Source organism: Aethalodelphis obliquidens, unplaced genomic scaffold, assembly GCF_003676395.1.
Source record: "Aethalodelphis obliquidens isolate GAN/ISIS:26980383/991018 unplaced genomic scaffold, ASM367639v1 scaffold1, whole genome shotgun sequence".
Taxonomy (NCBI): Eukaryota; Metazoa; Chordata; class Mammalia; order Artiodactyla; family Delphinidae; genus Aethalodelphis; species Aethalodelphis obliquidens.
Window position 1 is genome coordinate 55,244,302 of NW_020837945.1, and position 24,714 is coordinate 55,269,015.

At 42.2% G+C, this 24,714-nt stretch overlaps 1 protein-coding gene across 1 annotated transcript in view; it reads right to left on the reverse strand.

Annotated features, from left to right (window-relative positions):
• MYH15 (myosin heavy chain 15) overlaps positions 1-19,954 on the reverse strand; it is a 169,846-nt gene extending 149,892 nt beyond the window's left edge. The window contains 10 exon segments of the mRNA XM_027118388.1: positions 4,370-4,465; positions 4,543-4,606; positions 7,702-7,794; positions 9,831-9,910; positions 10,779-10,801; positions 11,188-11,215; positions 11,856-12,003; positions 13,453-13,596; positions 15,781-15,887; positions 19,843-19,954. Of these exon segments, the coding sequence (XP_026974189.1) occupies positions 4,370-4,465; positions 4,543-4,606; positions 7,702-7,794; positions 9,831-9,910; positions 10,779-10,801; positions 11,188-11,215; positions 11,856-12,003; positions 13,453-13,596; positions 15,781-15,887; positions 19,843-19,954 (895 nt within the window).
• Positions 19,955-24,714: the final 4,760 nt, after the last annotated feature.

Below are 24,714 nucleotides of genomic sequence, written 5' to 3' on the forward strand. Positions count from 1 at the left end.
GATGCTGACCACTTCCCTCCCCAGAGGCATTCAGGGCACCAGTAGACATTCTCAGGCGCACCTCTTGGCAACCACCACTGTGTATTACTGTCACTTTATGGAGTGAGTTCTCAGGGCATTAGGCAAAGTGTCAAGGATTCTAAGAGTCAAGGACTTGTTTCCTGACCTCCTCTCCTGAAGTTTACACACCACTTGAATAGCAAGAGTGAGCACGATAAATAAATATAAAGAAAAAAATCAAATAAAAGAAGAGAAAAAGGAAGATATATGCCAGACCAAGATATACAGATGATGTTGAGAACTAAAGGATTTCAAGGAGCCTTATCTGAAGGGACTGGGGAAGTGGGTTCTAGCTGTACCTGGAACAAGAATCAGCCTTAACTGAAAGGAAAGGGGAGATGAGATCTTCCAGGCCAGGTAGAGGCTAAATGAGGACTGGCTCTGGGGTGACACATCACTCCATTTCCTTGGCTCCTTGAGTGGGTGGCCAGCCTCTGCTGTCATTTTTCACACCTGATTCGTTTGTCATGCACAAATGCTCCTATTTTTGGAAATTTGGACACAGTCCTCATACTGCTTAGCTGTGCTCTCTTGTGTCACTCCTCAGGACACTCTAAAGCTCTTCTTTGGCAGCCATGAATAGAAAGAGTTTAAAATTTTTAAATACCCCAAGAATGACAATTGGTGTCATAAACAAATGAACTGACAATACCCAACTTTCACCACCAGATGTCAGCCTTTGTACACTAATCAATTTCAGCAGCCCACAGACTGAACAAAGTACATGAATTCATGATAAGCATGAATTTTCCATAGCAGCCCAGAGTCTTCAGATGGTTCTATGAGTAAACAGAGATGGTCCAAAAAAATCTTGCAGTCACTGCTGGCACTCACATTGGACCCTATGTGTCAGATACCCTGCACAGCATAGAAATGAGTGTCAAGAATGTTAGATTTGGCAGGGCTAGTCAAAGGAAGACCAAAACAAAAAAGAAAACAAAAACAATCTGTTCCAGGGTTATGTAGAGAGAAGGTGGGAAAGAGAGTAGATGCTGCTTTCGTATCACCAACTGCACCCGTGGCAAAAATAACTGTCCAGTTTGTAGAGCTTTCTCCTTTTGGAGAGAAGAGTTTGGAGTTGAAGACCATGTAGTCAAAACGCTGCTGGATTTATACCATACGTCATCTAAGCATAATGGGCTGTGGGGGATTCTTCCCCATCAATCTGCTCACCTGGATCTCCAATCTCATCCCACAGTCACTCCTGTGGGAGTACTGTTGTCCCCAGTGACAGATGCAATACCTTTGAAATCCAATCAGCTTGTCAATCTCCCCTTCCAATGACTTTCCATAGCACTCGAGATGTAAATTCTCATCATAACCTGCAAGGTGCTGCTTGGTCTGACCCAGCCTATCTGCCCGTACATTACCCCCTCCATCCCTCCATTCTGCCCCCGACGATGGCCATTGTTCTATTCCAAGAATAAACCAAATGCATTCCTGCGTCAGGGCCTTTGCACTCACTGTTACTTCCTCCTGGAAATTTCTTCCTAGAAATCTTTGCCTACTTGTTCCCTTACTCATTCAGGTGTCTGGAAAAACATTGCCTTCTTCTTCCCCCCCACCCCCCTCGCCAAGAAGCTTTCAGGATCTTAGTTCCTTAGTTCCCTGACCGGGGATCAAACTCCGGGCCCCTGCAGTAGGAACATCAAGTCCTAACCACTGGACAGCCAGGGGATTCCCAAAACATTGCCTTCTTAGAGAGGTCTTATCTGGATCTTCTATCTAAAATATAACCTCCTGGGGAGTTCCCTGGTGGCCTAGTGGCTAGGATTCCAGGCTTTCACTGCCGTGTTGCCTGGGTTCAATCCCTGGCCAGGGAACCGAGATCCTACAAGCTGTGTGGTGCAGCCAAAAAAATTAAAATAAAATAAAATAAAATAGCAAAGGAAACATAAACAAGACGAAAAGACAACCCTCAGAATGGGAGAAGATATTTGCAAATGAAGCAACTGACAAAGGATTAATCTCCAAAATTTACAAGCAGCTCATGCAGCTCAATATCAAAAAAACAAACAACCCAATACAAAAATGGGCAGAAGACCTAAATAGATATTTCTCCAAAGAAGACATACAGATTGCCAGCAAACACATGAAAGAATGGTCAACATCACTAATCATTAGAGAAATGCAAATCAAAACCACAATGAGGTATCACCTCACACCAGTCAGAATGGCCATCATCAAAACATCTACAAACAGTAAATGCTGGAGAGGGTGTGGAGAAAAGGGAACCCTCTTGCACTGTTGGTGGGAATGTAAATTGATACAGCCACTATGGAGAACAGTGTGGAGGTTCCTTATAAAACTAAAAATAGAACTACCATATGACCCAGCAATCCCACTACTGGGCATATACTCTGAGAAATCCATAATTCAAAAAGAGTCATGTACCACAATGTTCACTGCATCTCTATTTACAATAGCCAGGATATGGAAGCAACCTAAGTGTCTATTGACAGATGAATGGATAAAGAAGATGTGGCACATATATGCAATGGAATATTACTCAGCCATAAAAAGAAATGAAATTGAGTTATTTGTAGTGAGGTGGGTGGACTTAGAGTCTGTCATACAGAGTGAAGTAAGTCAGAAAGAGAAAAACAAATACCGTATGCTAACACATATATATGAAATCTAAACAAAAATTTTAAATGGTTCTAAAGAACCTAGGGGCAGGACAGGAATAAAGATTCAGACATAGAGAATGGACTTGAGGATACGGGGAAGGGGAAGGGTAAGCTGGGACGAAGTGAGAGAGTGGCATGGACATATATACACTACCAAATGTAAAATAGATAGCTAGTGGGAAGCAGCCGCATAGCACAGGGAGATCAGCTCGGTGCTTTGTGACCACCTAGTGGGGTGGGAGGGAGGGAGACGCAAGAGGGAAGAGATATGGGAACATATGTATACGTATAGCTGATTCACCTTGTTATAAAGCAGAAACTAACATACCATTGTAAAGCAATTATACTCCAATAAAGATTTTAAAAAAATAAAATAACATCATCCAAACCCCATTTCACTGCATCTCCTCACCCACTTTATTATTCTCTATAGACCTACCATTCTCTGGAATTATATATTTCTTTGTTTACTTGTTTGTTACCCTCTTCCATACTAGAATGTAAGCTCACGAGGGCAGGGACCTGTGGGTCTTGTTTACTTCTCTATCCTCCATGCTTAAAAAGCAGTGTATACACAGCAGCCCCACAATAAATATTTGTTGAGTGAATACAGGAAATTCGTTCTCTTACCCTACAAGTTGCTTTTCCATTTCTGTTCATGGCACTACTTTTATCCCAGTCAAATTACCAAACCTGGGAGTATTTTTGACTCAACACTTTCCCTCATTTCTACATTTTATCATTGCCTAGACTTTTCTATTCTTCCATGAGTCCATCCCCTTGCCCTCTATTCCCACAGACAGTGCCTTAGACAATTGTCTTGTCATCTCATCCTGGGACTACTGCAATCACTTCCCTCGGTATTTCTGCCTCCAGTCTATCCTGCCCATCACACCAGCCTAACTGCCACTGCCCTCAACAAATCACGACCTCCTATTACCCCATCCCGCCCCACAAAACACAGGAACACATACACATACACACACTCACACACACACATGCACACAACACCCTCCCAACTTCCTGAGTTCAGACCCCATCAGAATAAAATCTCTACTATTCCTCTATGAAAAGCCTTTCCTCCAGTTCATCTGGTCTCTCTGTTCCCTGATCTTGCCTTACCTTTTCCTGACATTGTGTACACTGTTCCTCTTACCGGAAATACCCTCCACACATTACTCTGGTTACATCCCCTTCCCATTCTCCATATCCCAACCCAAGTCCTCCTTTCTTTATAAAACTCCCATTAACCACTAAACACTATGGTGATGTCTCCCACCTCTGGCCTCTTGTCTCTAGCACCCACTTAAATGATTAGTGGTTTTAATCATTTAAGTCTTTAAAATTATCTAGTGCTTTTTACACACACCCACACCCACACATACACACGCACAAGCATGTGTGCAGACATGCATACACACACATTCATTTACCTCTGCTGGGCATCCTACCCACCTCCAAATACTACCAAATTGAAACAAAGTGTTACCATTTACTCTCTACCCATGTAAAATTATAGAACACTGGTTCTATAACTGGTTCAATTTCTTAAGTTTTAGGATGAACAAACTGAGTCCTAAAGAGGCTAGGAGACATTAAACAGCACTTTTCCAGTTCCAGTAATCTGACTATTGTCTCTTGTTTTAGAATGAACTTCAGCTCCAGAATAATACACTTACCATGAAGTTCTTTTTTCCCAGACAGAATTTGATAGAATATATGGTAGTTCCTCTCTCCAGGCTGCTGGAAAACAACCCAGGATTTTTCAAGCAAATCTGCATGATGAGACATGAGTAAAGATTCAAACGTAGGTGTAGAAGAAAAGTAATTAGACAGTGCTATGGCTACTTACAGATGTCGATGTCTGCAGATGACAGCTTGCCTCTGGCACAAAAGTGCATCCCGATGAACTGGCCCTGGGTGGACACAGAACACAGTCTCCTATTGAAACATTCCAAGCAGTTGCAATGGCTTCATTACACACATCACTCCCAAAGTGACTACTTGCCCCAAAGTTAAAAAAATGCAACACGGGTCTGTGATGGCACCAATTAATGTCGAGAGGCAGCTGGAGTGTCATCAGGACGAGCAGTGGTCCTGGAGTCTAGCCTCAGACCTGCTCATTGCTGGCTGTGTCTTCTGTTTCTCTTCTTCTTATTATTTTTTTTATTGAAGTGCAGTTGATTTAAAATGTACTAGTTCAGGTATACAGCAAAGTGATTCAGTTATACATACATATGTGTGTGTGTGTGTGTGTGTGTGTATGTGTGTGTGTGTGTATTCTTTTTCAGATTCTTTTCCATTACAGCTCACTACAAGACACTGAGTATAGTCCCCTGTGCTATACAGTAGGTCCCCATTCATTATCTATTTTATATATAGTTATGCGTATATATCAACCCCAAACTCCTAATTTATCCCCTCCTCCTTGGCTGTTCATTCTTGCGTGCATTATAGAATCTCTCTGGGCCTCAGTGTTCTTATCTAAAAGTGAGAAAAATAATATCTGCTTGGCGTATTATTCCATTTATTAAACAGACATTCGTTGAGCATCTGCTATGATCCAGAAAACCTGCTAGGCACTGGAGATACCACATTAGAAAAGTAGGTGTGTTCATGGCTCTTCTAGATTCTAGGTGTAAGCAGCTAATGTAACAGCTCTAATGTAGGAACATTTGGTGTGTTTTGAAATCAAAAGAAAAGGCAGTTGTGCAGGAGTGTAGCAAGTAAGACAAAAGGGCACAGAAAATGGAGTCTGAGGCAGGCCTGTCAATGAAAAGCCATAAGATAGGATCTAGTGGGGCAGAGAATCTGCCCAGAAGTGACAGAGCCCAGGTGCATCAAGAAGCAGCCAAGGAGGCAGTCCAGGGGGTTAGAGCCCGCAGGACGAGGATGTTAGTACAGAGGGGAAGGCAGACTGGTAGACGTATACCCATGCAAGGAAGGAATCAGACCAGGACTGCAGCCAGGCAAGAGAAGGAGAGTGGCCAATACAAGGTGATTACGCCATTAAGTTAAAAAATGCAGGGCTTCCCTGGTGGCGCAGTGGTTGAGAGTCTGCCTGCCGATGCAGGGGACACGGGTTCGTGCCCCGGTCCGGGAAGATCCCACATGCTGTGGAGTGGCTGGGCCCGTGAGCCATGGCCGCTGAGCCTGCACGGCCGGAGCCTGTGCTCCGCAACGGGAGAGGCCACAACAGTGAGAGGCCCGCGTACCGAAAAAAAAAAAAAATGCAGGCTACTGGGAGTCACACACACAAACATACACATGTATATATATACACATATATATACACATATATATACACATATGTGTACCTCTATGCATATGTACATTTACATATAAATATGTGTATTGTCAACTGAAAAAAATGCACAACCTAAAAGTTGAGAATTATGTTTATTCGGTGGACGTTCTGAGGACTTAAGCCCAGACGACAGCCTCTCAGGTAGCTCTGAGGGACTGCTCTGCAGAGGTAAGGGAGGTCCCTGGATATATAGGAGTTTTTGCAACGGAAACCAGGTAGTCAGAACATCAAAAGATTACTGCTAATTAAAGAAAATCAGACATCTCAAGTTAAAGAATTTAGTGCTTTTCGATGTATGGGAAGATGCAAGAGTCTGGCTCATTGAAATTGCCCCTTTGATATGCACCTTAACTATCTAGGGCCAATATCTTGCTTTTCTCCAACCTGAATCCCCTCAGGGTGCACAGTGGTGGGGTAGGGGGCGACTACAGTGGCTGATGGCTTGATGGCTGCAACATCCTTTTTTACTGATATGGCAGGTGACATTCTTTGTGCATAGTATACATACAGAGTATTAATCGAAAGAATTTAACCTGCATTTCTTGATTTTCTGAACCTTCTTTCCTTCTCCCTTCTTTCCTTCCTTCTTTCCATTCATCCATTTTGTTTACTTTGCTTTTCTACTTCTTTATTCCCTTCTATCCTTCCAACTTTTTTCTTGTTCTTTTTCAGTTGCTTTCTTTCCTTATTTATGTTTCTTTCTACTTACCGTTCTTTTCTTTCTTCCTTTTCTTTTACTCTCTTCCCTTTCCTTTATCTTCCTTTTTTCCCTCCCTCTCTTCCATCTTTCCTTTTGCACTCTCGGTTTTTTTCTTTTCAGCTTTCTTTCTTTCATATTTAAGCGGAAACTCCCTCCACATTCTAACAAATCCCCAATCTAGCAGTTGTTTTATTGCCCAGTATTAGTACCCACTATGCAGCCGGACATAGCAAGCAGATATAAGTGTAGTCAGGGCAGCTCTAAGGCTTTGGAGGGAAACCAGCCAAATCAGCAGGAGGCTGTTATGTAATTACGCCTAGAGTCAAACAGGAAGCCTTCTGCAAATGTCCTTGTAAATTATATCGTGGCTCCCTGCCACTCATTCTTGGCATAAAACGGATTAGTGAAGCTTGAGTTTGAAATCCAAATCTTTCTTCTATCAAGGGACTGCTAGTTATCAAAAGCTACTTTAAAAAGTGCTTTCTCCCCGTGCCCCTCCAAAAAATCCTCAGTGAAAAATATGCAGGGGCAGGGGGGCCATAGGCAAGAGTAGAAACAATAATTGTAGTAAGTGAATTTGGAAGTACTTCCTAAAATGACTTATTACAAGGAGTAAGGAAATTATGAAGGAGAAAGTATTTACAGATCTGTAAAATGTACTAAAATATAAAACATTATTAGAATTTGCTGAATGAGCTTCCCTACTGGGAGTATAAAGGAATTTGACACTATTAAGATAAATATTTTCTTCCTGAAATTGACCAAACCGCAGAAGCTTCTCAAGCACATATTTCTATGTATTTTTAATTGTCTTAATGATGAAGCTGGCGGACTTCCTAACAATTTTCCCTAACAATTCCAACTTCCCTAACAATTTTATGAACATTAATCAATAACCTTCTTTGATGTTTTAAAAATTTTTTTGGATCTGTGTGCTCAGGCATGAGTTTTACCATTTGCTAAAAACTAAAGACTCTGATATATTGCTCAATCATGTCACTTACAAAGCGAGAGGAGTTGTCATTTCTCAGGGTTTTGGCATTTCCAAATGCTTCCAAGACAGGATTCACTCATTTGATTTGATTTTGTAGAGTCCCCTGGGATACAGGTAAGAGAAATACAGCTGATGAAACTTTTCCCAGAATTCTGTAATATGGCAAGTCCTCCATGCCCAGGTCAAACCTCATTCTTGTTTTGGTAACCAGTAGCCAAAAACTACTTCCAAATTTGGTGATGAAAGGTTATTTTGGAATGGTAACTCAAAAATAGATGGATGAGGGCTTCCCTGGTGGCACAGTGGTTGAGAGTCCGCCTACCGATGCAGGGGACACGGGTTCGTGCCCCGGTCCAGGAAGATCCCACATGCCGCGGAGCGGCTGGACCCATGAGCCATGGCCGCTGAGCCTGCGTGTCCGGAGACTGTGCTCCGCAACGGGAGAGGCCATAGCAGTGAGAGGCCCGCTGACAGCAAAAAAAAAAAAAAAAAAAATAGATGGATGAAAGATTGACAATATATGATGCCCCATGACTATATGTGGGAGTTCATTTACTTGCAATGCTTCTCTTTTGGTTGGCATTGGCCTGAGTAGGAAAAGAAAACTGGTATTTTACCAAAGTAAACAACAACAACAAATACCATAGCCTATTTCCAAACTTCATTCCATATATTCCCCCTCATTGCTAATCTACCTCTCTTCCCATTCAATCCTCACACCTGGAAATTTATCCAAAAATAATACAGCAGATGCGGCATTATTAAATTACATTTTTGCTTGCTATTATTCCTAAGTAACCTAGAGGTTCATACCAAGCAGTGACTTGAAATGGTATTATTGGTCTTGAATTTGAATCATATTGGCTCAGGCTGATGGGCCAAAGCAGGTCACCTACACTGAGAAAGTCCTAATGACCACTTAGCACCTAAACTGCAACATAGCTTTGTTTTTTTCCAGTCAGCCTCAAAGATACATTTTATGGGGGGCATTTTATAGTATGTGGTATTTAAGAATTTATAGATTTACAAATACTATATTCCTTCTATGTATTATGGGTCTACTGTCCTTTAAAGAAATAAAAGGGCTATATAAGCAAAATTTTTCACAGAACTTTTATGTATTATGTATTGTGTTACATATTATCCTAGGGTTCAATGGTTAGACCAAACAAACAAATGCACACAAAACAACCTAAAATGTACACACAAATGAAGTAATATCTAGTGAATAATAGAATCCAGTGATACCTAGAGAAATCGATCAAATTCAGGAATGTGGTGGTTGGAAAAGAAACTTTCCATGGTGTGGAAATTGGACTAGACTGCTATTTTGATACACTTCTTATCTTGCAAATACAGCAGGAAACATCTAGGATCATACGGAAAAAGCAAAGCAGCAACGCCAGACATAGATGAGAGGCTCCAACAGCTCAGTAACTCATTGATTTTGAGTTTTGCTCAGCATTATCTAATCTTATTTTACATACCAACTCTCATGGTCTAGGTATCCTCAGATTATTACCATCAACCTGTTAATGGAGCTAAACAAAGTAAGCTAAAGCAAAAATTACCAAGGATTAAAATAATTAGAGAAAGAGAGAAGGTAAAGTTTTCAGAACGTAGAATGTGATTGCAGTTGAGTGTACATCCATTGGGCATTTGGGATTTGGTCCAGAAGTTAGTGGTAAAGGAAGCAGAGTTCTTTCTATTGGTACGTATTTGAGGGATTCTGACAGCTCACAGCAGCTAAAGAAATACCACAAAGAAGATATTTCAATATTAAGAAATATCAAAAGTGGCCATTCAAGGCATTGGTAACCCTAGTTTTGGGGGAAGGTGGTTTGGATCTTAAGTAGCTAATTCTCAGAGGGTCCAAGCAACAAAGATCAGGCCAGTAAATACCCCTTGAAGCAGATCTGAAACAAATTATGTAATTTAATGTTTTCGGATTATTGGTTCAGAGTACTTGATGATCCTCCCAAGAGGCAAAGGAAAAATGGGGAAAATGACTTTTCTATAATTTTTTAATTGTTCTGTGGTGCGGTTTCCTCCTTTCTCCCCATAAGTGAACAGGGCAGAGCCTCCATGATTAGCAGATAGGGCCACCCACCTTTTCTGCCAAGATTTATAAACACTTACTGGCTTTTCTTCGGATTCACCCGTGGTTGCTATGGTGGCAAAGTACTGGATAATATGACACAGTTCAATGACACAGCTAACTGGTTGAGATTATAAATGCAATGAAAGATAAATAATTTGAACCATATAAACTAAGGCAAGAGGGAAAGTTTTATAGAAAAGTGGAACTTAAGAGGGAACTTGAAGGAGATGCAGACATTTAGTTGTTTGGGAGAAGGAAAAGGACATCTCAGGCTGGAAAAACATCATGAGCAAAAATCTAGAGTAGGGAAAGATCAAAGACTTTATAAAAATAAGAAGCCTGTTCCTCATGGTCCTGTTAACAAAAAGCTGTAGAGTATCTTTGCTAATTAGAGATAGGTCTCCTCACCACCAACTATTCAAGAGATTGTCACATATGAAGGCTAGCATCACATGGCCAGGTCCCTCGGAAGAGAACCTACCAAACATTCTACCAGGAAGTTGAGCTTTAGATTTCCCTTTTACCTTTGATAATCAGCTAACTTTGTAATGTGGAGAGAACACAACGGTGAATTTATAGCCTCTCACCCAAAGCATCATAGGATCAAGGCCTGCCTTTATCTGCCCGAAACTCCAGAAAATAGTCTATCCTCTCTGCAAAGGGCTGGACTTTAACCACCCTTCTAGCTCTAAGATTCTGAGACCTATTATTTTTCTGGGGATGGCTGAAGCCAATGGACAGCCCAACACATGTGGCAGCATCCTCACTGCATAGAAAGAGCAAGAATTTGAGCATTTGACTGCTTCTAGAGTCCCAGCCTCTCCCCTCAACCACCAGGCTGACAGTTCACCTGGCCAGCCAATGCTCTGCCTATCAAAATTAACATACAATATGGTATCAGTGAAATCCTTTCCATCCTTCTTCTTCACTCCCTTTTCTTGTCCCTCTAAGCCTCACCATGTTTTAGTTCCCACTACTTAATGTACCTTGGCCTGCCCCATTCTGGTTGCTCACAACAGCAAGTTATTTATTCTGTGGTCATACCCACTGGACTTTCAGTCTTTCCGCCCAGTTAGCCAGACCAGAGAACTTTGAAAATGATTATTTGGACAGGGAGCTCTCTTCATCAAGAAAATGATTAAGACCAGCATGTGCACCACAGGTTCCAAAGGATCTTCTAAAATGTGAGGCAGCCTAGCTGGCACCATATTTGGCTAATCACTGACTAAAGTGTTATGACAATTTCCTATCTTACTCTTGCCTAGAATGTATTCGGTACCTAAAGAACAACAATTCAAAGGCAGTGAATTTATGTTTCATAGCCAGTGAAATGTAGGTGTCTGCTTCGATTGAAACACTGCTGGCCAAAAAGAAAAAGCAAGGCAAACACTTCACGTGAAGAGTACAGACTGATTCTTTCGATCTACAAAAGAAAGGAAAATGTCAGATCATTCTTCTATCAGAGCTGCCATGTATTGGCACGAACTTATTCAAAATTTCCTTGGTTACAGTTTGAAGTCAGACACAAGAAGGATTTGCTCTGTATACAGTTAGAAAAAATACCATTTCAATGGTACAAAGTAAAATAGATTTTCTCTTGACTCTATGTAGGCCAGTCATAAGATCATACAAATTCTATCACTCTCTCCTTGCTCCAAATACAAACGGTAAATGACGAATGGTTGACATATCGCTATTTTAAGCCTTTTATTAAGCCTGGTGTAATAATAGCTACAGAATAACCTCTTTGTGCCAGACATTCTAGCAGGTACTTTTTGTAATAAAAGCTGACATCTACAGGGGGCTCACTCTGGGCCAGACACTGGGCTGAGCACTTTCAAGGCATTATCTCACTTAATTTGATATGCGAGCTAATCGTCCCCATAACCCTAGGAGGTAGGCCCTATTTTGCTCACGTTTTATCCAGAAGGAAGCGGAGGCTTCAAGTGATTAGGCAACTATAAAGGCCATGCTCCGCTCACAATGCCTACCTGCCTCTTAGTGACACGGAGAAAAAGGAGATCAGATATTTTTACCCTTCATTTTGTAGGGCAGCCACTTACTGTGCAGCATATCTTGAAAGGCATTATTGGCCACAGCGAAGATGTGAGGGGGAGCCTCTGATCGCCTCTTCCCTTTGTAGATGGCTGCCACTGCTCTGTGTTACTGGAAGCCACTTTTGAGGCTCACACAGGAGAGACCCAAATATATCTGACAGAAGATCAGAAAAGATTTCCAAAAACAGGTTAGGAATACTTCCAGGTTTGTCAGCTCTTTCAATGTCAGGTAACATGTGCTCGAATATTTACTTATAAAGGAACTAAAAGAAAGAGAGCTTTTGGATTCTTGCACAGTAGGGACTTCTGATAGGAAGAGACAGAATCAGGTTAGAGTAACAAGGGGGCCTGGGATTACCTCTCCCCTCGGAGATCTGTCAACCACTAACTTGTCTGACACACACACACACACGCGCGCGCGCACACACACACACACACAACACTTGAAGACAAGGAGGACGCTGACAGAAGCCTTGTTGATTTTGGTAACCCGCTCTCAGGCATTTGAGGCCCAAAGGGAATCTGTGCTTCAGCAAGATTAGGAACCTGATGCTTAAGGCACTGGGGTAATAGCTCATGTGGGTCACTCAAACCGTGGTGGCTGGACTGTGCCTCCCCAAAAGATATGTACACGTCTTAATCTCCAGAACCTGTGAACGGGATCTTATTTGGAAAAAGGATCTTTGCACGTGTAATTAAGGTAAGGACCTCAGGATGATATCTGGATGGGCCTTAAATCCAACAGCTAATCACCGTATAAGAGACACACAGAGGAGAAGGTGATGTGGAGATGGAGGCAAAGATTGGAGTGACGCGGCCACAGGGAATATGCCAAAAGCCACTGGAAACCGGCACAGGTAAGGAATGATTCTCCCCTAGAGGTTCCAGAGGGAGTGTGACTGCTGAGTTTATTTGATCTTGGACTCTGGCCTCTAGAACTGTGACAGAATAAGTTTCTATTGTTTTAAGCCACCCTGTTTGTGGTAATTTTGTTATAGCATCTTAGGGAAACAAAGACAGTCACACCGTAAAACAGAGTGCCCAGGAGCAAGCTGGCTGCATGGCAAGGCTGCTATAGCAATGGGTCCCAAATGCCACCATCTTTGCCTCATCTGCTCAGTGCAGCTCCTGCTGAATAGATTCTGAGTGAATTAAAGAAGCTGAGCAACCAATCATCACCTACTTAATGATGATGAAAAAAAGTTATTCCATTTATTGAGCACTAACTAGGTAACAGGCACTGAACTACATGCTTTACATTCTTTTATTTATCCTCCAAGCTACCATGGAGAGACAGACATTATTATCCCACTTTACAGAGAAGGTGACTTCGAGAAACAGAGGTGGCATTTGGACACGGGTCTATCATGCTCCGAGCCTCATGCCTTTACTTTAGGATGAAAACCTGTGGGAAGGGATATGAATACTGACCAAATAAAATTTGGGAAACGCTAAGATAATGTCCCTTCCTGGTGGGCATTTCTCAAGGATTATTCTCATATGAGTATGCTTAAATTCAATATCTTTTTTACCCAAAAGAGGGCTGGGACATCGCCAATGTGATGCCAGCATTCTGTTTCAGTAGTGAAGCGTATACACGTACATAGATCATCCAATGGTTATAGCGCCTCTTCAGGGCATGCAGCACAGATGCTTCATTGAGGTGAGTCAGCATTGCCATGTCTTCAATCATTTCAAACTCTGGGGGATTCATCTGCTGGATTTCGTCCTCCTTGACACTCAGACTCTGCAGAGAGGAGAAAAATGTAAGATATATTCCCCTATTTCTTCTATGCTCATTCATTTTTGCCATGCATTGGGAAGAATTTTCAAGGAGTTAAGAAAAAGGTGCCTCATTAGAGGATGGAGCCAGAGGAAGTTAAACCAACCTGTTTTTCCCAAGAATTCCTCCGACTCATGTTCTCTCCTTGCCCGAAGATAAAGTTTTTTAAAAGTGGTTTTGTTGAACCAAAATTTTCTAAATTGCAGTGCCCTGATCCTGTGGCTCCTCAGACTGAGATTGCCCCTGAGAGAACACACATTATATTGCTCATGATCTAGCCTGATCTAACCTCCCCTCGGCTCTGATTCTATTTTTCTCTCCTTTCGTTACCAACTTTAAGTATTACTCTCCACCCACTGGCTTTATTGCCTTTGTTAATGTTACAAAGACCAAAGGTGATTGGAAGTGTAGTCACTTCTAACATCAGGAGGAGGAAGCCTGGAGCCAGGGAGATGCTGGCCCCAGAGTGGGGCTGGGGGGAATGGGACCTCCATTAGATGGTGAAAGGTCAAGCAGAACAAAGCCACCCACCTTTAGACTCCTCTTTCTATATCATTAACTTGTTGCTTTCATGTTCTTCTTCCTATGATTTCTTTCATAGTTGTAACCACATTATATTCACAGATCATCATAAATACTGTTAAAAAGACAGCAGTTTTAAAAAATGTGCTTAGAAGAACAAACTTCTCATCTGGAGGCCTAATAAAATTGAACTGGACACAATCAAGAAAGTGAAAAGACAACACACAGACTGGGAGAAAATAATTGAATCCCTTAGTTTCCTTATTTAAGACATTCTGAATTTTTCCCTTGCCTAAATATGTATATTCCTATTGATAAGGACCAAGTTCTGCCCTTAATTCCATTAATTAGTTATATAAAAATCTACCTAACTTGTGATTTTTTAAATGTACAGACACCATCAGAAGGCATATTAAGACACCATAAGTGGTAGTTTTTGAGTGGCCTCCAGAATTTTACAATTCAGATGGCAATGCTTTAGATCATAAATTGTCTAAATACAAAGATAAGGGCATGAAAAAGACAAACTTTCTTGATAATGATCGTACCTGTTTGTTTTAGGATGTGGCTTGTTATGGAGTCGGGAAGGGCAGAATTGGAAGGAGATTGGTGAATTGCATATGGGCAGGAAATGATCTGTAAAATCTATAATGGAGTGTTCATCCAAGTCAGGGCAGAAATAGGGCCCAATTCTCTGCCATGGAGCTGGCAGGCACGTGAGGTCAGTGATGCAAGGCAAAGGTTCTGAGAGTAGGCTGTCTGTACAATATTGCCCTGTTGCTCTGAATACCTTGGTGACAGGCAGAAGGGGTTGGGGACTGTTACAGTCTCACTACACATTCTATGACCTCTCACAGTCTAACTTATGCCCCAACACTTGACCTAAGCTTCTCTTTCAAAGGTCATAGGTGACCACCTAATTCTGAAGTTCAAGGCTCTCTCCAAGCCCTAAATCTCTTTCTCTAGCGTTTGACATTACTGACCATTCTCCCATTTCTTGGTTCCTCTGACACTGTTCTATTTTTATTCAGATTATCCCACTCTTTCCTGATCCTACAAACATAGCTTGCTTCACAGTTCCTAAGGTCATTATTTACTCCAAGAGGCACCTTTAAAAAAGAACTTGAGGGCTTCCCTGGTGGCCCAGTAGTTGACAGTCCGCCTGCCGATGCAGGGGACGCGGGTTTGTGCCCCGGTCTGGGAAGATCCCACACGCTGCGGAGCGGCTGGGCCCGTGAGCCATGGCCACTGAGCCTGCGCGTCCGGAGCCTGTGCTCCGCAACGGGAGAGGCCACAACAGTGAGAGGCCCGCATACCGCAAAAAAAAAAAAAAAAAAAAAAAAAAAAGAACTTGAAATACGATAGAAGAAGTGGAAAAAGTTGTGCATTCTAGAGTCAATGAGCTTTACCACTGGCAGCCGGTTTACTCTGATTCTTCAATGTTCGTCATTACATCTTTGATAGTTAAGTGGAGGAGCTTCTTAAAGATTAATGAGTTTTCTAAAGTGTATCAGTGGCATCTCCTACCCCAGGTTTTTAACAAAACAATTGGAGAAAGGACACACCTAATTATTAAATTAAATAGAGAACTTAGTCACCAATGGGCTGAAATAAAGATTTCTTTACCTTTCCATCTGTTGTCTCAACAATTATACTGTCATCATCTCCACCCCCTTTAATCTCAGCCTCAACATAAGCATTCTTCACATCATGAATCCAGCATTTCTTCTTCCCTACAGAGGGGAGAAAAATGGATATTTAACTACAGTCCCCGTAGGAAACGTACATTGGACACTTTCATACTGATGGACATGGTCTCATTTCTGCTAAGTCTGCTTGTTGACCTGGCGTCACCAATATAGGAAGTTGCAAAGTTAGAGAAGATCATGAACGCTCACCCTGAAGATAAACCTACATAAGGACTGTTTAGGAGCAAGAAGCGTTTCAGCAAGTGGAGATTGGGAACATTTTGCTACCAGACGGTTACCTGCAAAGCCTTACCCACCTCTCCCAATCCCCACACTTACCTCCCACTCACAGCCCCAGGTGCTTGGTGGTTGGCCTGGTGCTCTCACCCTTCCCAGCTCCCTCCAAAAAACTTCCCTCAGAAAGGTCTGGTTACAACTAAGTGAAAATTTAGGTTAGTGGCCATGTCTGTCCGTCAGGGTTTCTTTAGACCTTATTTTTAATTTTGGAATGAAAGTCTGCTAAGAGAATTATACGGTAGACTTGGAGGGGGGAGAATTGAGGAGAGAGAATATGGATGATTGCTGTCATACAGCATAACTGATTCATATTATTTTTCCCCATATATTGTTTTTCTCTCCCCCTGCCTCCTCAACCCCATGTCTCACGCCTTAGCAAAGCAGCCCTCTACAAAGCAATGAACCAATAAGAGGCTTTGGGTGACACGAGCCAGAATTCTTATGAACGTCTGAGGCAGCTTCTCTTGGCCTCGCTGGGATGCTTCTCAACTCCTCTCCCACCTGAGGCAGATCTCTAGGGAAGATGAATAAGAAAGAGTCTCTTAAAGGAAAGTGAGTCTTACCAGAAGCTCACAGAAATCCCCGTTCACAGCTCCTCAGGTAGATAGCGGGGAGGGGGAAGGAGAGCATTTGGCTGGAAGAGGGAAAATCTGTGCCTAGGGCTGTGGGATGCACAGGGGAGACCCTACTGCAGCCACAGCACTGGTGGGTAGTGCCAACTCCATCCCACCTCCCCAACACATGAATCACAAAAGCTAGCAAGCCTCACTGCTGCAGGATGGGCAGCCTCGCCAGACGCTCTCCCCAGAGGTGGACGATAGGACTTGAGGACTGAGTGTGGAAGAAGGAGGTGAAGCTGGGCAGCACGCACCCCTCTTCCATCACACTTGTCTCTGAAAAGAATTTCACTGCTCACTACTTTCCTGCCATCACCACCTACACTGTGCTCTCTTTCCCTTTCCCTGGTTGCAACCAATTCACCACTCAAACTGCTGGGCAAGAGGATTTTTGTATTCCTATCTGATTGATTTTGCATTTGCTTCTACTTGTTGTTTGCATTTTAAATACTGGTTTTAATTGTATTGATCATTTTGGGGTTTTTTTGCAAAAGCTAATTTGGCTTTGTGTTATGTCTATGAAAATAAGCTTGTTTTTGAAAAGCGCCCATTTGCATACATTGTGTGTGCTTAAGGTACTGCATTTTAAACCAAGCGTTATTACTTGAAAGAAACATGGGTACCACCTGGCACAGATTTCCCTTTTGTCATTTTTATTTTTTTTAGAAAAAGAACCTGGGAAGAGAGATTAACAGACTTGTCCACAGTCACATAGCTAATTAGTGACAGTCATTAGAATAATGACACTAGAAATTAGATCATTTACCTCCTAAATCAGAGCTTTTCCACTAAAGCATTCTTCCTCTATATTATATGCTGAGCTTTTTTCCCTCCAGTTTTTCTCTCAGAAATTATGTTCATCACCTGCCTCATGATTAGCTCTTTCTTTTATCACCTCTGGAAGCAGTGGGAGAGAAGAATTTTTGGAAGCACTTACCTACTTGAGACCGAGTCCCAGAGAAGGATCGTTCTGAAGATGAAGTAAATAAACTCAGTCAACTTTTAATTCCTTGAATTCTCATGAATAATTGCAAGGATGGAAACATAGACAGCAATGGCTTTGATTCAGGCCACCTGGATTTTAGGCCTGGCTTTGCTAGTAACAAGATACAAGGCAATGCCTCAACTCTTTGGGCCTTAGTTTTCTCATCTGCAAGCTCAGGAGGTTCATCTCTATGATTTCATAGTTTTAGATGACTAAATATATTTTCCAAAATAAAGGTAACATGTGTTTATTGCAAAAAAGCTTTACAAGTAGAGAAATGTGTGAAGAAAAACATTTTAAAATAATCTCCCATAATGGAACAACTCAGAGATAACCACTGTTATCTATCTGAAGCATTTTTTTCAAGTCTTTTTTTCTATGATATTAATCAAAATTGAAGGAATATTGTATCCAGTTTTGTAGTTATTTTAACTAGATGGTTTACTTGTTCTATAAAAATCACTTACATTTGCCTTGAAATGGTGTTTTGTTTCTATTTCTGAAAGCACACTTCCTCCCTGACACCCAGCAATTCTAGTTTTCTAGGTAGCATAGTAATGCATTGTGTTTATTTTTCACATTTATTGTCTTCTTTGATCCTCATGAAGGAAGGTAGGCAGAGAAAGCATATGTTCCCATTTGAAAGATAAGGAAACTGAGGCTCAGTAAGGTAAAGTGATGTGCTCTAATTAGCCAGAAAGCATCAAGAACAGGGAATTTGAACCCAAAACTACTTGCCAAATACTCTTATCACACAGCTTCCATTTGGCCTGAGTTCCAAAAAGCAGACTCCATTGTCTACTAGCCCAGGGGGATGAAAAACTTCTGCTGACTCTCCTCTTTGTGCTGTCAGTGCATTTCTATGAGGAAGGATTGTTTGACCAAAAAAAAAAAAAAAAAAAAAAAAATTAGAAATTATGTGGATTGTTATAGTTTAAGGAATTGTTTACAGTGCTGACTCTACTAAATGTATCATCCAATTATCTCGAATGCTTTGGCATTTTGATTTTCTCTCTGGTACCACTAGGATCTTGTCCCTCATTATCTAACTATTTGCGATAAGCTTCTGCATGACCAGTTCTGACCTCAGGGATAGTTCTGTTATTGTATTTGATTTGACGGATTATAATTAGCTACTCTAAAATCCAATCACAGTAATGACATCCAATGACTGGAAACTGGGAACTGATCCAGGACTGGTCTATGATGGAAATAGAATGTACTACCTAACTGGCTTGAATTATAATTGGTCATATTAAAGTCTAATGTTGACTAATTCGGAGTACTGGAACAACTCTCAGTCGGGGTTTATGCTGTGCTGTTGAATACTTTTTGGAATTGAGATATATAGGTGGCTTGATGCTGGATCACACTGTGAAACTGACTGTAAGTCTCCAATTAACCAAAATTCAGAAGATGGCCATGCAGCCCAGACAAGTAAAGAAAGAGGGGGGAAATGTAACATTTATTTAGAGATTTTAATGTAGTACTCAGCCTTTATCTTACAGGTAAATCCTCATTAACCTTTGTCCTTGCCTATAACTGCTAAGAAATTACTCAGCAGGGTGAGAAAATCCCCCAATTATCTTCTGTTTAGTGTTGGCTGAGTGACCCTCCTGACCTAGGAGACAGCCAGGGGGCAAAGTTCCAGCATCAGCAAATCCTGAAGAGGGCCCAGGACAACTTCTGTTTCTCCCACCTTCCTGGAGCCTTTTCCTTCATTCTTCCTACCAGTGCACCAACCCCCCTGCAGTCTCAGCCCCCTCGCTCTCCTCTGCTATTTACCCACATGAAGAGGCTTCTGAGAAAGACTTTATCTGGGGCCATACCGGGGTGCTCCTTGAAAAGAAAACCTCTTGTAGGGCCCAGTAAGCAGGGCTTGGGCCTGGGTTGCCTCCCAGGCCTCCTGATCTTCCTTGCAAACTTCCATCTTTACCCTCCACACCCTGAGCTCCTCAACTGCTCAGTGGTTCATGGAGACAGATTGCACCCCAAGCAAATAAGTTAGTCTCCAGAACTGATGGCTTCTCTCCACTGTTCAGACAGTTGCCGCCTGGAAGCAGTAAAATAAAGTGAAGCCAGCAGGCGCCACAAGTCTGGCCATCGAAGGCCGTGGCCTGGAGCAGAAGCAGCTCAGCCTCACTTCTTCTGAGATAGGCCGCGGCCTCGCCAAGCTCTGACAGGTCCATCCTCCTTAAAGGGATCCACCACATCAGGCTGAGGCCTAAACGTGAGCCGAAAGGATTCACTCTGCAGAAGACGTGTAGGAAGGAACCAGGGGAAAGGAGACCTCAGGCACTGAAGTGAGAAACTAGTCACCACAGATGGACCAACGAGGGTTAAGTCTTCTTTTTCACTACCTCTCTGCTGTGTCTCAAGTATATGACAAAACTGTACACAAGGAATCTTACTCTAGCAGGATCAACTTATCCACTAGTCACAGAAGGCCCAGTGCCTAGAGTCCATGATGCTTTTAAGGGCCCACAAAACTATTTTAATTTCTTTTAAAAGCAGAAGAAAAATGTGAATATAATCTTAATGATATACAATAATGAAACCAGCCTGGATTCTGTTAATTGGTCTTTATACCAACACAGTTGTAAAATGCAATTTTTAATACTTTTTGTGAAGGAAGGGGCCCAGAAAGACAAAAGTGCCTACAGCCCATGAAAGTCATAATGCAACCTTAAAGAACAGAGCTCTGACCTGGGTGGGTGGTGGAATGGGGCAGACTGAGAAATGTCGAGCTGTGGACACCAGGGCCCTTGTAGGAGTGGAGGAAGGGCTTGCAGGTATCTAGGTGCATCCAGGTGGATGGAACATCGTAGGCAGATCATGGTGGCAAAGAGGGGAATGTTCAGCATTAGAAAGTAAAGGAATAAAAAGGTGAGTACTGCAGCAGAGATGAGTGTCTAGAGCAGATGGTATATGAAACTGCTGGCAGACAGATCTTTAGGAAGCTGTCCTGGGGCAGCACATGCTGAAGGAGGGAAGCAGGCTGTGTGGTGAACGGAGTGAGTGGGTGTAAGGAGTTCATCAGCTCAAGCAAGGCAAGTTCCAGTCTTGGAGGGACTGAGTTCCTGGGCAAATTATCAGGGCTAAATTCATTGAGCATTCAGTCTGTACCAAACACTTTACTTATTTTATCTTTAATCTGCACACTTTACATTTGAAAATGAGAAGAAGAAATGAAATCTGGGCTATCACGATCCCAAATGAGAGGTCATTCTCTCCAATTGGACAGAAAAGGTCTTAGGCTTTTTCCTCTCCACTCAAGCTTGCACAGCAAGTCTTCTTAGCCCCATTTTATAGATGAGAAGGTAGAGAAGGACTTTCCAAGGTGGCTTAGCTCTGGGACCTCATGACCGAACAGCCCATTGTCTACCCTGTCCGGAATGAACTGCAATCGCTTTGTATTTCATACGTGGGTGGAAATTAACAAGGCTAATCATGTATTTTACTGCACTTAATCTATTCTTTGCTTCGTGGTGACTTGGGTGCATCCATGACAGCACCTCTGAGATCTAAGGAGTACGGTTTAAAGCAAAGACTGATGGTCCACGACAAGAGCTAATTTTATCTCTGCCAGAAAATAAGCACGTGACTTGTAGGAAATCACTTAATCTCTCTAGGTTCAGTTTCCCTCCCTACACAATGCAAGTCCCTGTAATCTATAGGGACATTTTTCAAGATCGAGAGAAGAAAAGTACTCATGAGAAGCACGTGAGCCAAAGCCCAGAGATGGGAAACGGAGTGACATTGCCCAGGAGAAAAAGATAAAATTGACCTATCTGCAGGTGAGCAGTCAGATTTAGGATTTGTAATAATAATACTTCATAAGTATTTGAATAGTTAACATGGAGCTCGATGAAGAAAAGCTCTGAAAGTTAGGCAGAGAAACTTTGGAACAGACTATAGGAAACATCATAGACTCTGGGCAAGGACACGAGGGGAAGCAGTATTTTAGGAAAATGGCTCTGGCAGCATATTCAGGGTGAATTGGAACGGGGAGAAACCATAGTCAGGGAGACAAGTTGTGAGTCTGTATTTGTGAGAGAATTAAACCTTCTCCTCCTCTCACTACGTGTGACTTCCTGGTGACTTGTTCAATAGACAGTAGAGCTCAGGAAGTGTACTTTGATATGGAAGATATCCATAAGTTTGTGTGTGGGTGTGTGTGTGCGTGTGTACACATTTCCTGGAAAGATACCTAAGAAACGGGTATGTCTCTGGGGAACAGGATATGGGTGGGAGAAGGAGACAGTTATCCTACACTCTGTACAATTCTGGTCTGTTTCAATTTGTGGCATGTGCATGTACTTTCATATATAACAGATTTTTTAAAGTAGTTCTTATTATAACATCCAAGGATAAAGAGCTCACATCAAAATACAGAGCACACAGCTGTGTAAATCTCTTTCCTAGTCTGCACCAATTAGCATAATTAAAGGTGTAGAAAGCAGCCCTGGATAGGAGGAAACTGCATTGCCAGGAGTATAACTGTTTGGAGGTAGGTAACTGAGGCCAAGAGGATGACCTACATTAGTACCTTTGAAGTAACTACAAAGTGCAGATTACATGTATCCATTATTCACAGGGTACTTAGGCAACATTGCTCTCAGAAAGTTAGCCTCAGACAGAGGCCTTAGTTACTTATGCATGTTCGTGGTACAGCCAAACAACTATTACAGTTCTGTTCTAGCACTCACTTTTTCACTTTCTCAGGGACTGAGTAAATAAGTATATAAACCACCATGCTTCCATTTACATTGACATGATAACAATTTCCAGAGTTAAATGTGTCTTGGTTACCTAGTAAAGACAAGGAGTGGGAAAGCCTTATGTGAAAGGGAGAATTGACATGTGAACTTTTCACCTTGGCCTGGAAAGGCTCATACTGGTCAGAACTTAGCTGCCCTTGATAGGCGATAAGTTAACTGTCATGTGAGAAGTGACGCCAGTGTGGGCGACTGGCCATTCCAGGTGTCTGGGGACTGAAGCATTTCCCAGGACTTGGGACTTTCAGTGCTCAAATCAGGAAAGTCCCACACAAGCTGGAACAATTTGGTTACCCTCCTTTTAAGTCTAGAGCATTTAGTTATTTTTAAGAATAAAATCTCTAGTTTGGAAATTAGCTATTTTTATGCTGGTTGTATTTTCTGTGGTTCTCTCTCTCTCTCTCCAGGTATTTCGTCAATAGCTTTTTGAAAATGTCCATTTATTCTCTCATCCAACATGTACAAATTGCCCACCTACAACTGCCCACACTAGGCTTGGGGGCTACAGTAATGGGCAGGATAAATATGCTCTTTTCTCTCTTAGAGTAATAGACTGGGACTGGGTTGGACAGGGTCGGGAGAGGGAGTTCCTTCTGTCATGAATTACAGCTACACTTTAGGCAAATTTGAAGAGAAAAATCTTCATGCCCCCCCCCCACCCGGGGAGGAATGGTGCTGGTCATGCAGCAGAGGTCAGAATGAGGGAGCCCAGGGGACGGTGGAAGCCAGGGGAAGAGGTGAGTTTGTACAGCTGTGACGCCCAGCTCACCACTCAGCTGAAACCTTAGGAGGGGTGATGATTTTCTTGACACGAGAGGCCTTTTCCTCACACTGTTCTTTCACAGGCTCCTTCTCTCCCCCAGCATCCTCTGCCTGCCTCTTCAATGGAAGGGTTCCCATCTTTGGAAATGAACGCTGCGAGTCATTTCCAATTTCTCCTTTTCTCTCATGCCCACATTCAATTGATCACCAAGTTCTCTTGATTCTATAATTCTCAGGTTCTTAGCCACCTTTAGCAGACACGGTTTGGAGTGTCCACTGAGCCCACACACTTCTCTGAGAAGTGCCTGCCTTCATACACAGAAAAGGAACCACAAACTGTCATGTCTGTAAGGTGACACTGGTCACTGGCCCAGCTGATTACACCAAGTCTGAGTACCCAATCCAATCAGGGACAATCACGGTGTCTTTTCCTGGAAGACAGATTTGAGACTTAGATGCCACTCTCATTCTGGGTCTTTTGCTTGAACTGAGTGGTGCAGGCTTGGGGGTTGAGGTGGGCATTGTGGTGTGGTCACGTGGTGCCACGTGCATGGTAATCAGCAGAAGCATCAACAGAGAGGGAATCATAAGAATGAGGAGAAGCAGCCATAAAGAGATGAGGAAAGAGAGAGAAAAAGAGATTGCTTGCCTGTGTTCCAAATAGCTTTCCCGGTTACAGACCTCTTGAGACCTAGATTCAATTCCTGCCTTTGGCTTTCAAAAAATCTTTCAATAACCTTCCAATAAATCCCTATTCCTTTCCCCTAAACTCAGCTTTAAATGGTCTTAAGTGAGTTTCTGGTTTTGCCATCAACATATCCTTAACGAAGACGTTATGTCCCAGTCTCTGTACTAATACAGGTTCTTATTTGATCTCCTAAGATGTTGTGAAGATTATATATAAATAAAAGTCAGCACAGTGTCTGGTGCATTGTAAAACTTCAATCAATGTTAACTACTCTTATTACTATTCACAAGCATTTGTTCAGGCTTTGAATGCTAACTTGATTAGTGAATCTGAAATGTGTAAAACTGTAATAGAGGACAATACCTTGGGGAAGTAGGGAGGGGAGATGGAAATTCACAAAGTGGCAGTTGTAGTTGGGTGGATGCAGGTGAAACAACGGGATCATTTACTTGGGCAGTGCTCTATCCTGGGAGGTCACGTTGACTCTAGTCCTCTCACTGATGACCACACTGAATCCATCACAGGGCAATCTTACCTTTTTCAATCAGGGCCAGACAATACATTTCTGGAGGGAGGAGACACAGAGAGTGTCTCCTTTGAAATCCTCACCACCTTGGCATTTTAGTGCTTTTACTGTAAGCAGAAATTCAATCGAAGCCTATTAAGTAAATTGTTAAAAGAGTTAAAGTCTTTTCACGTTAGCAACCTCAACAGTTTTCAAGTTGGTTTCCTCATAATTGATTAG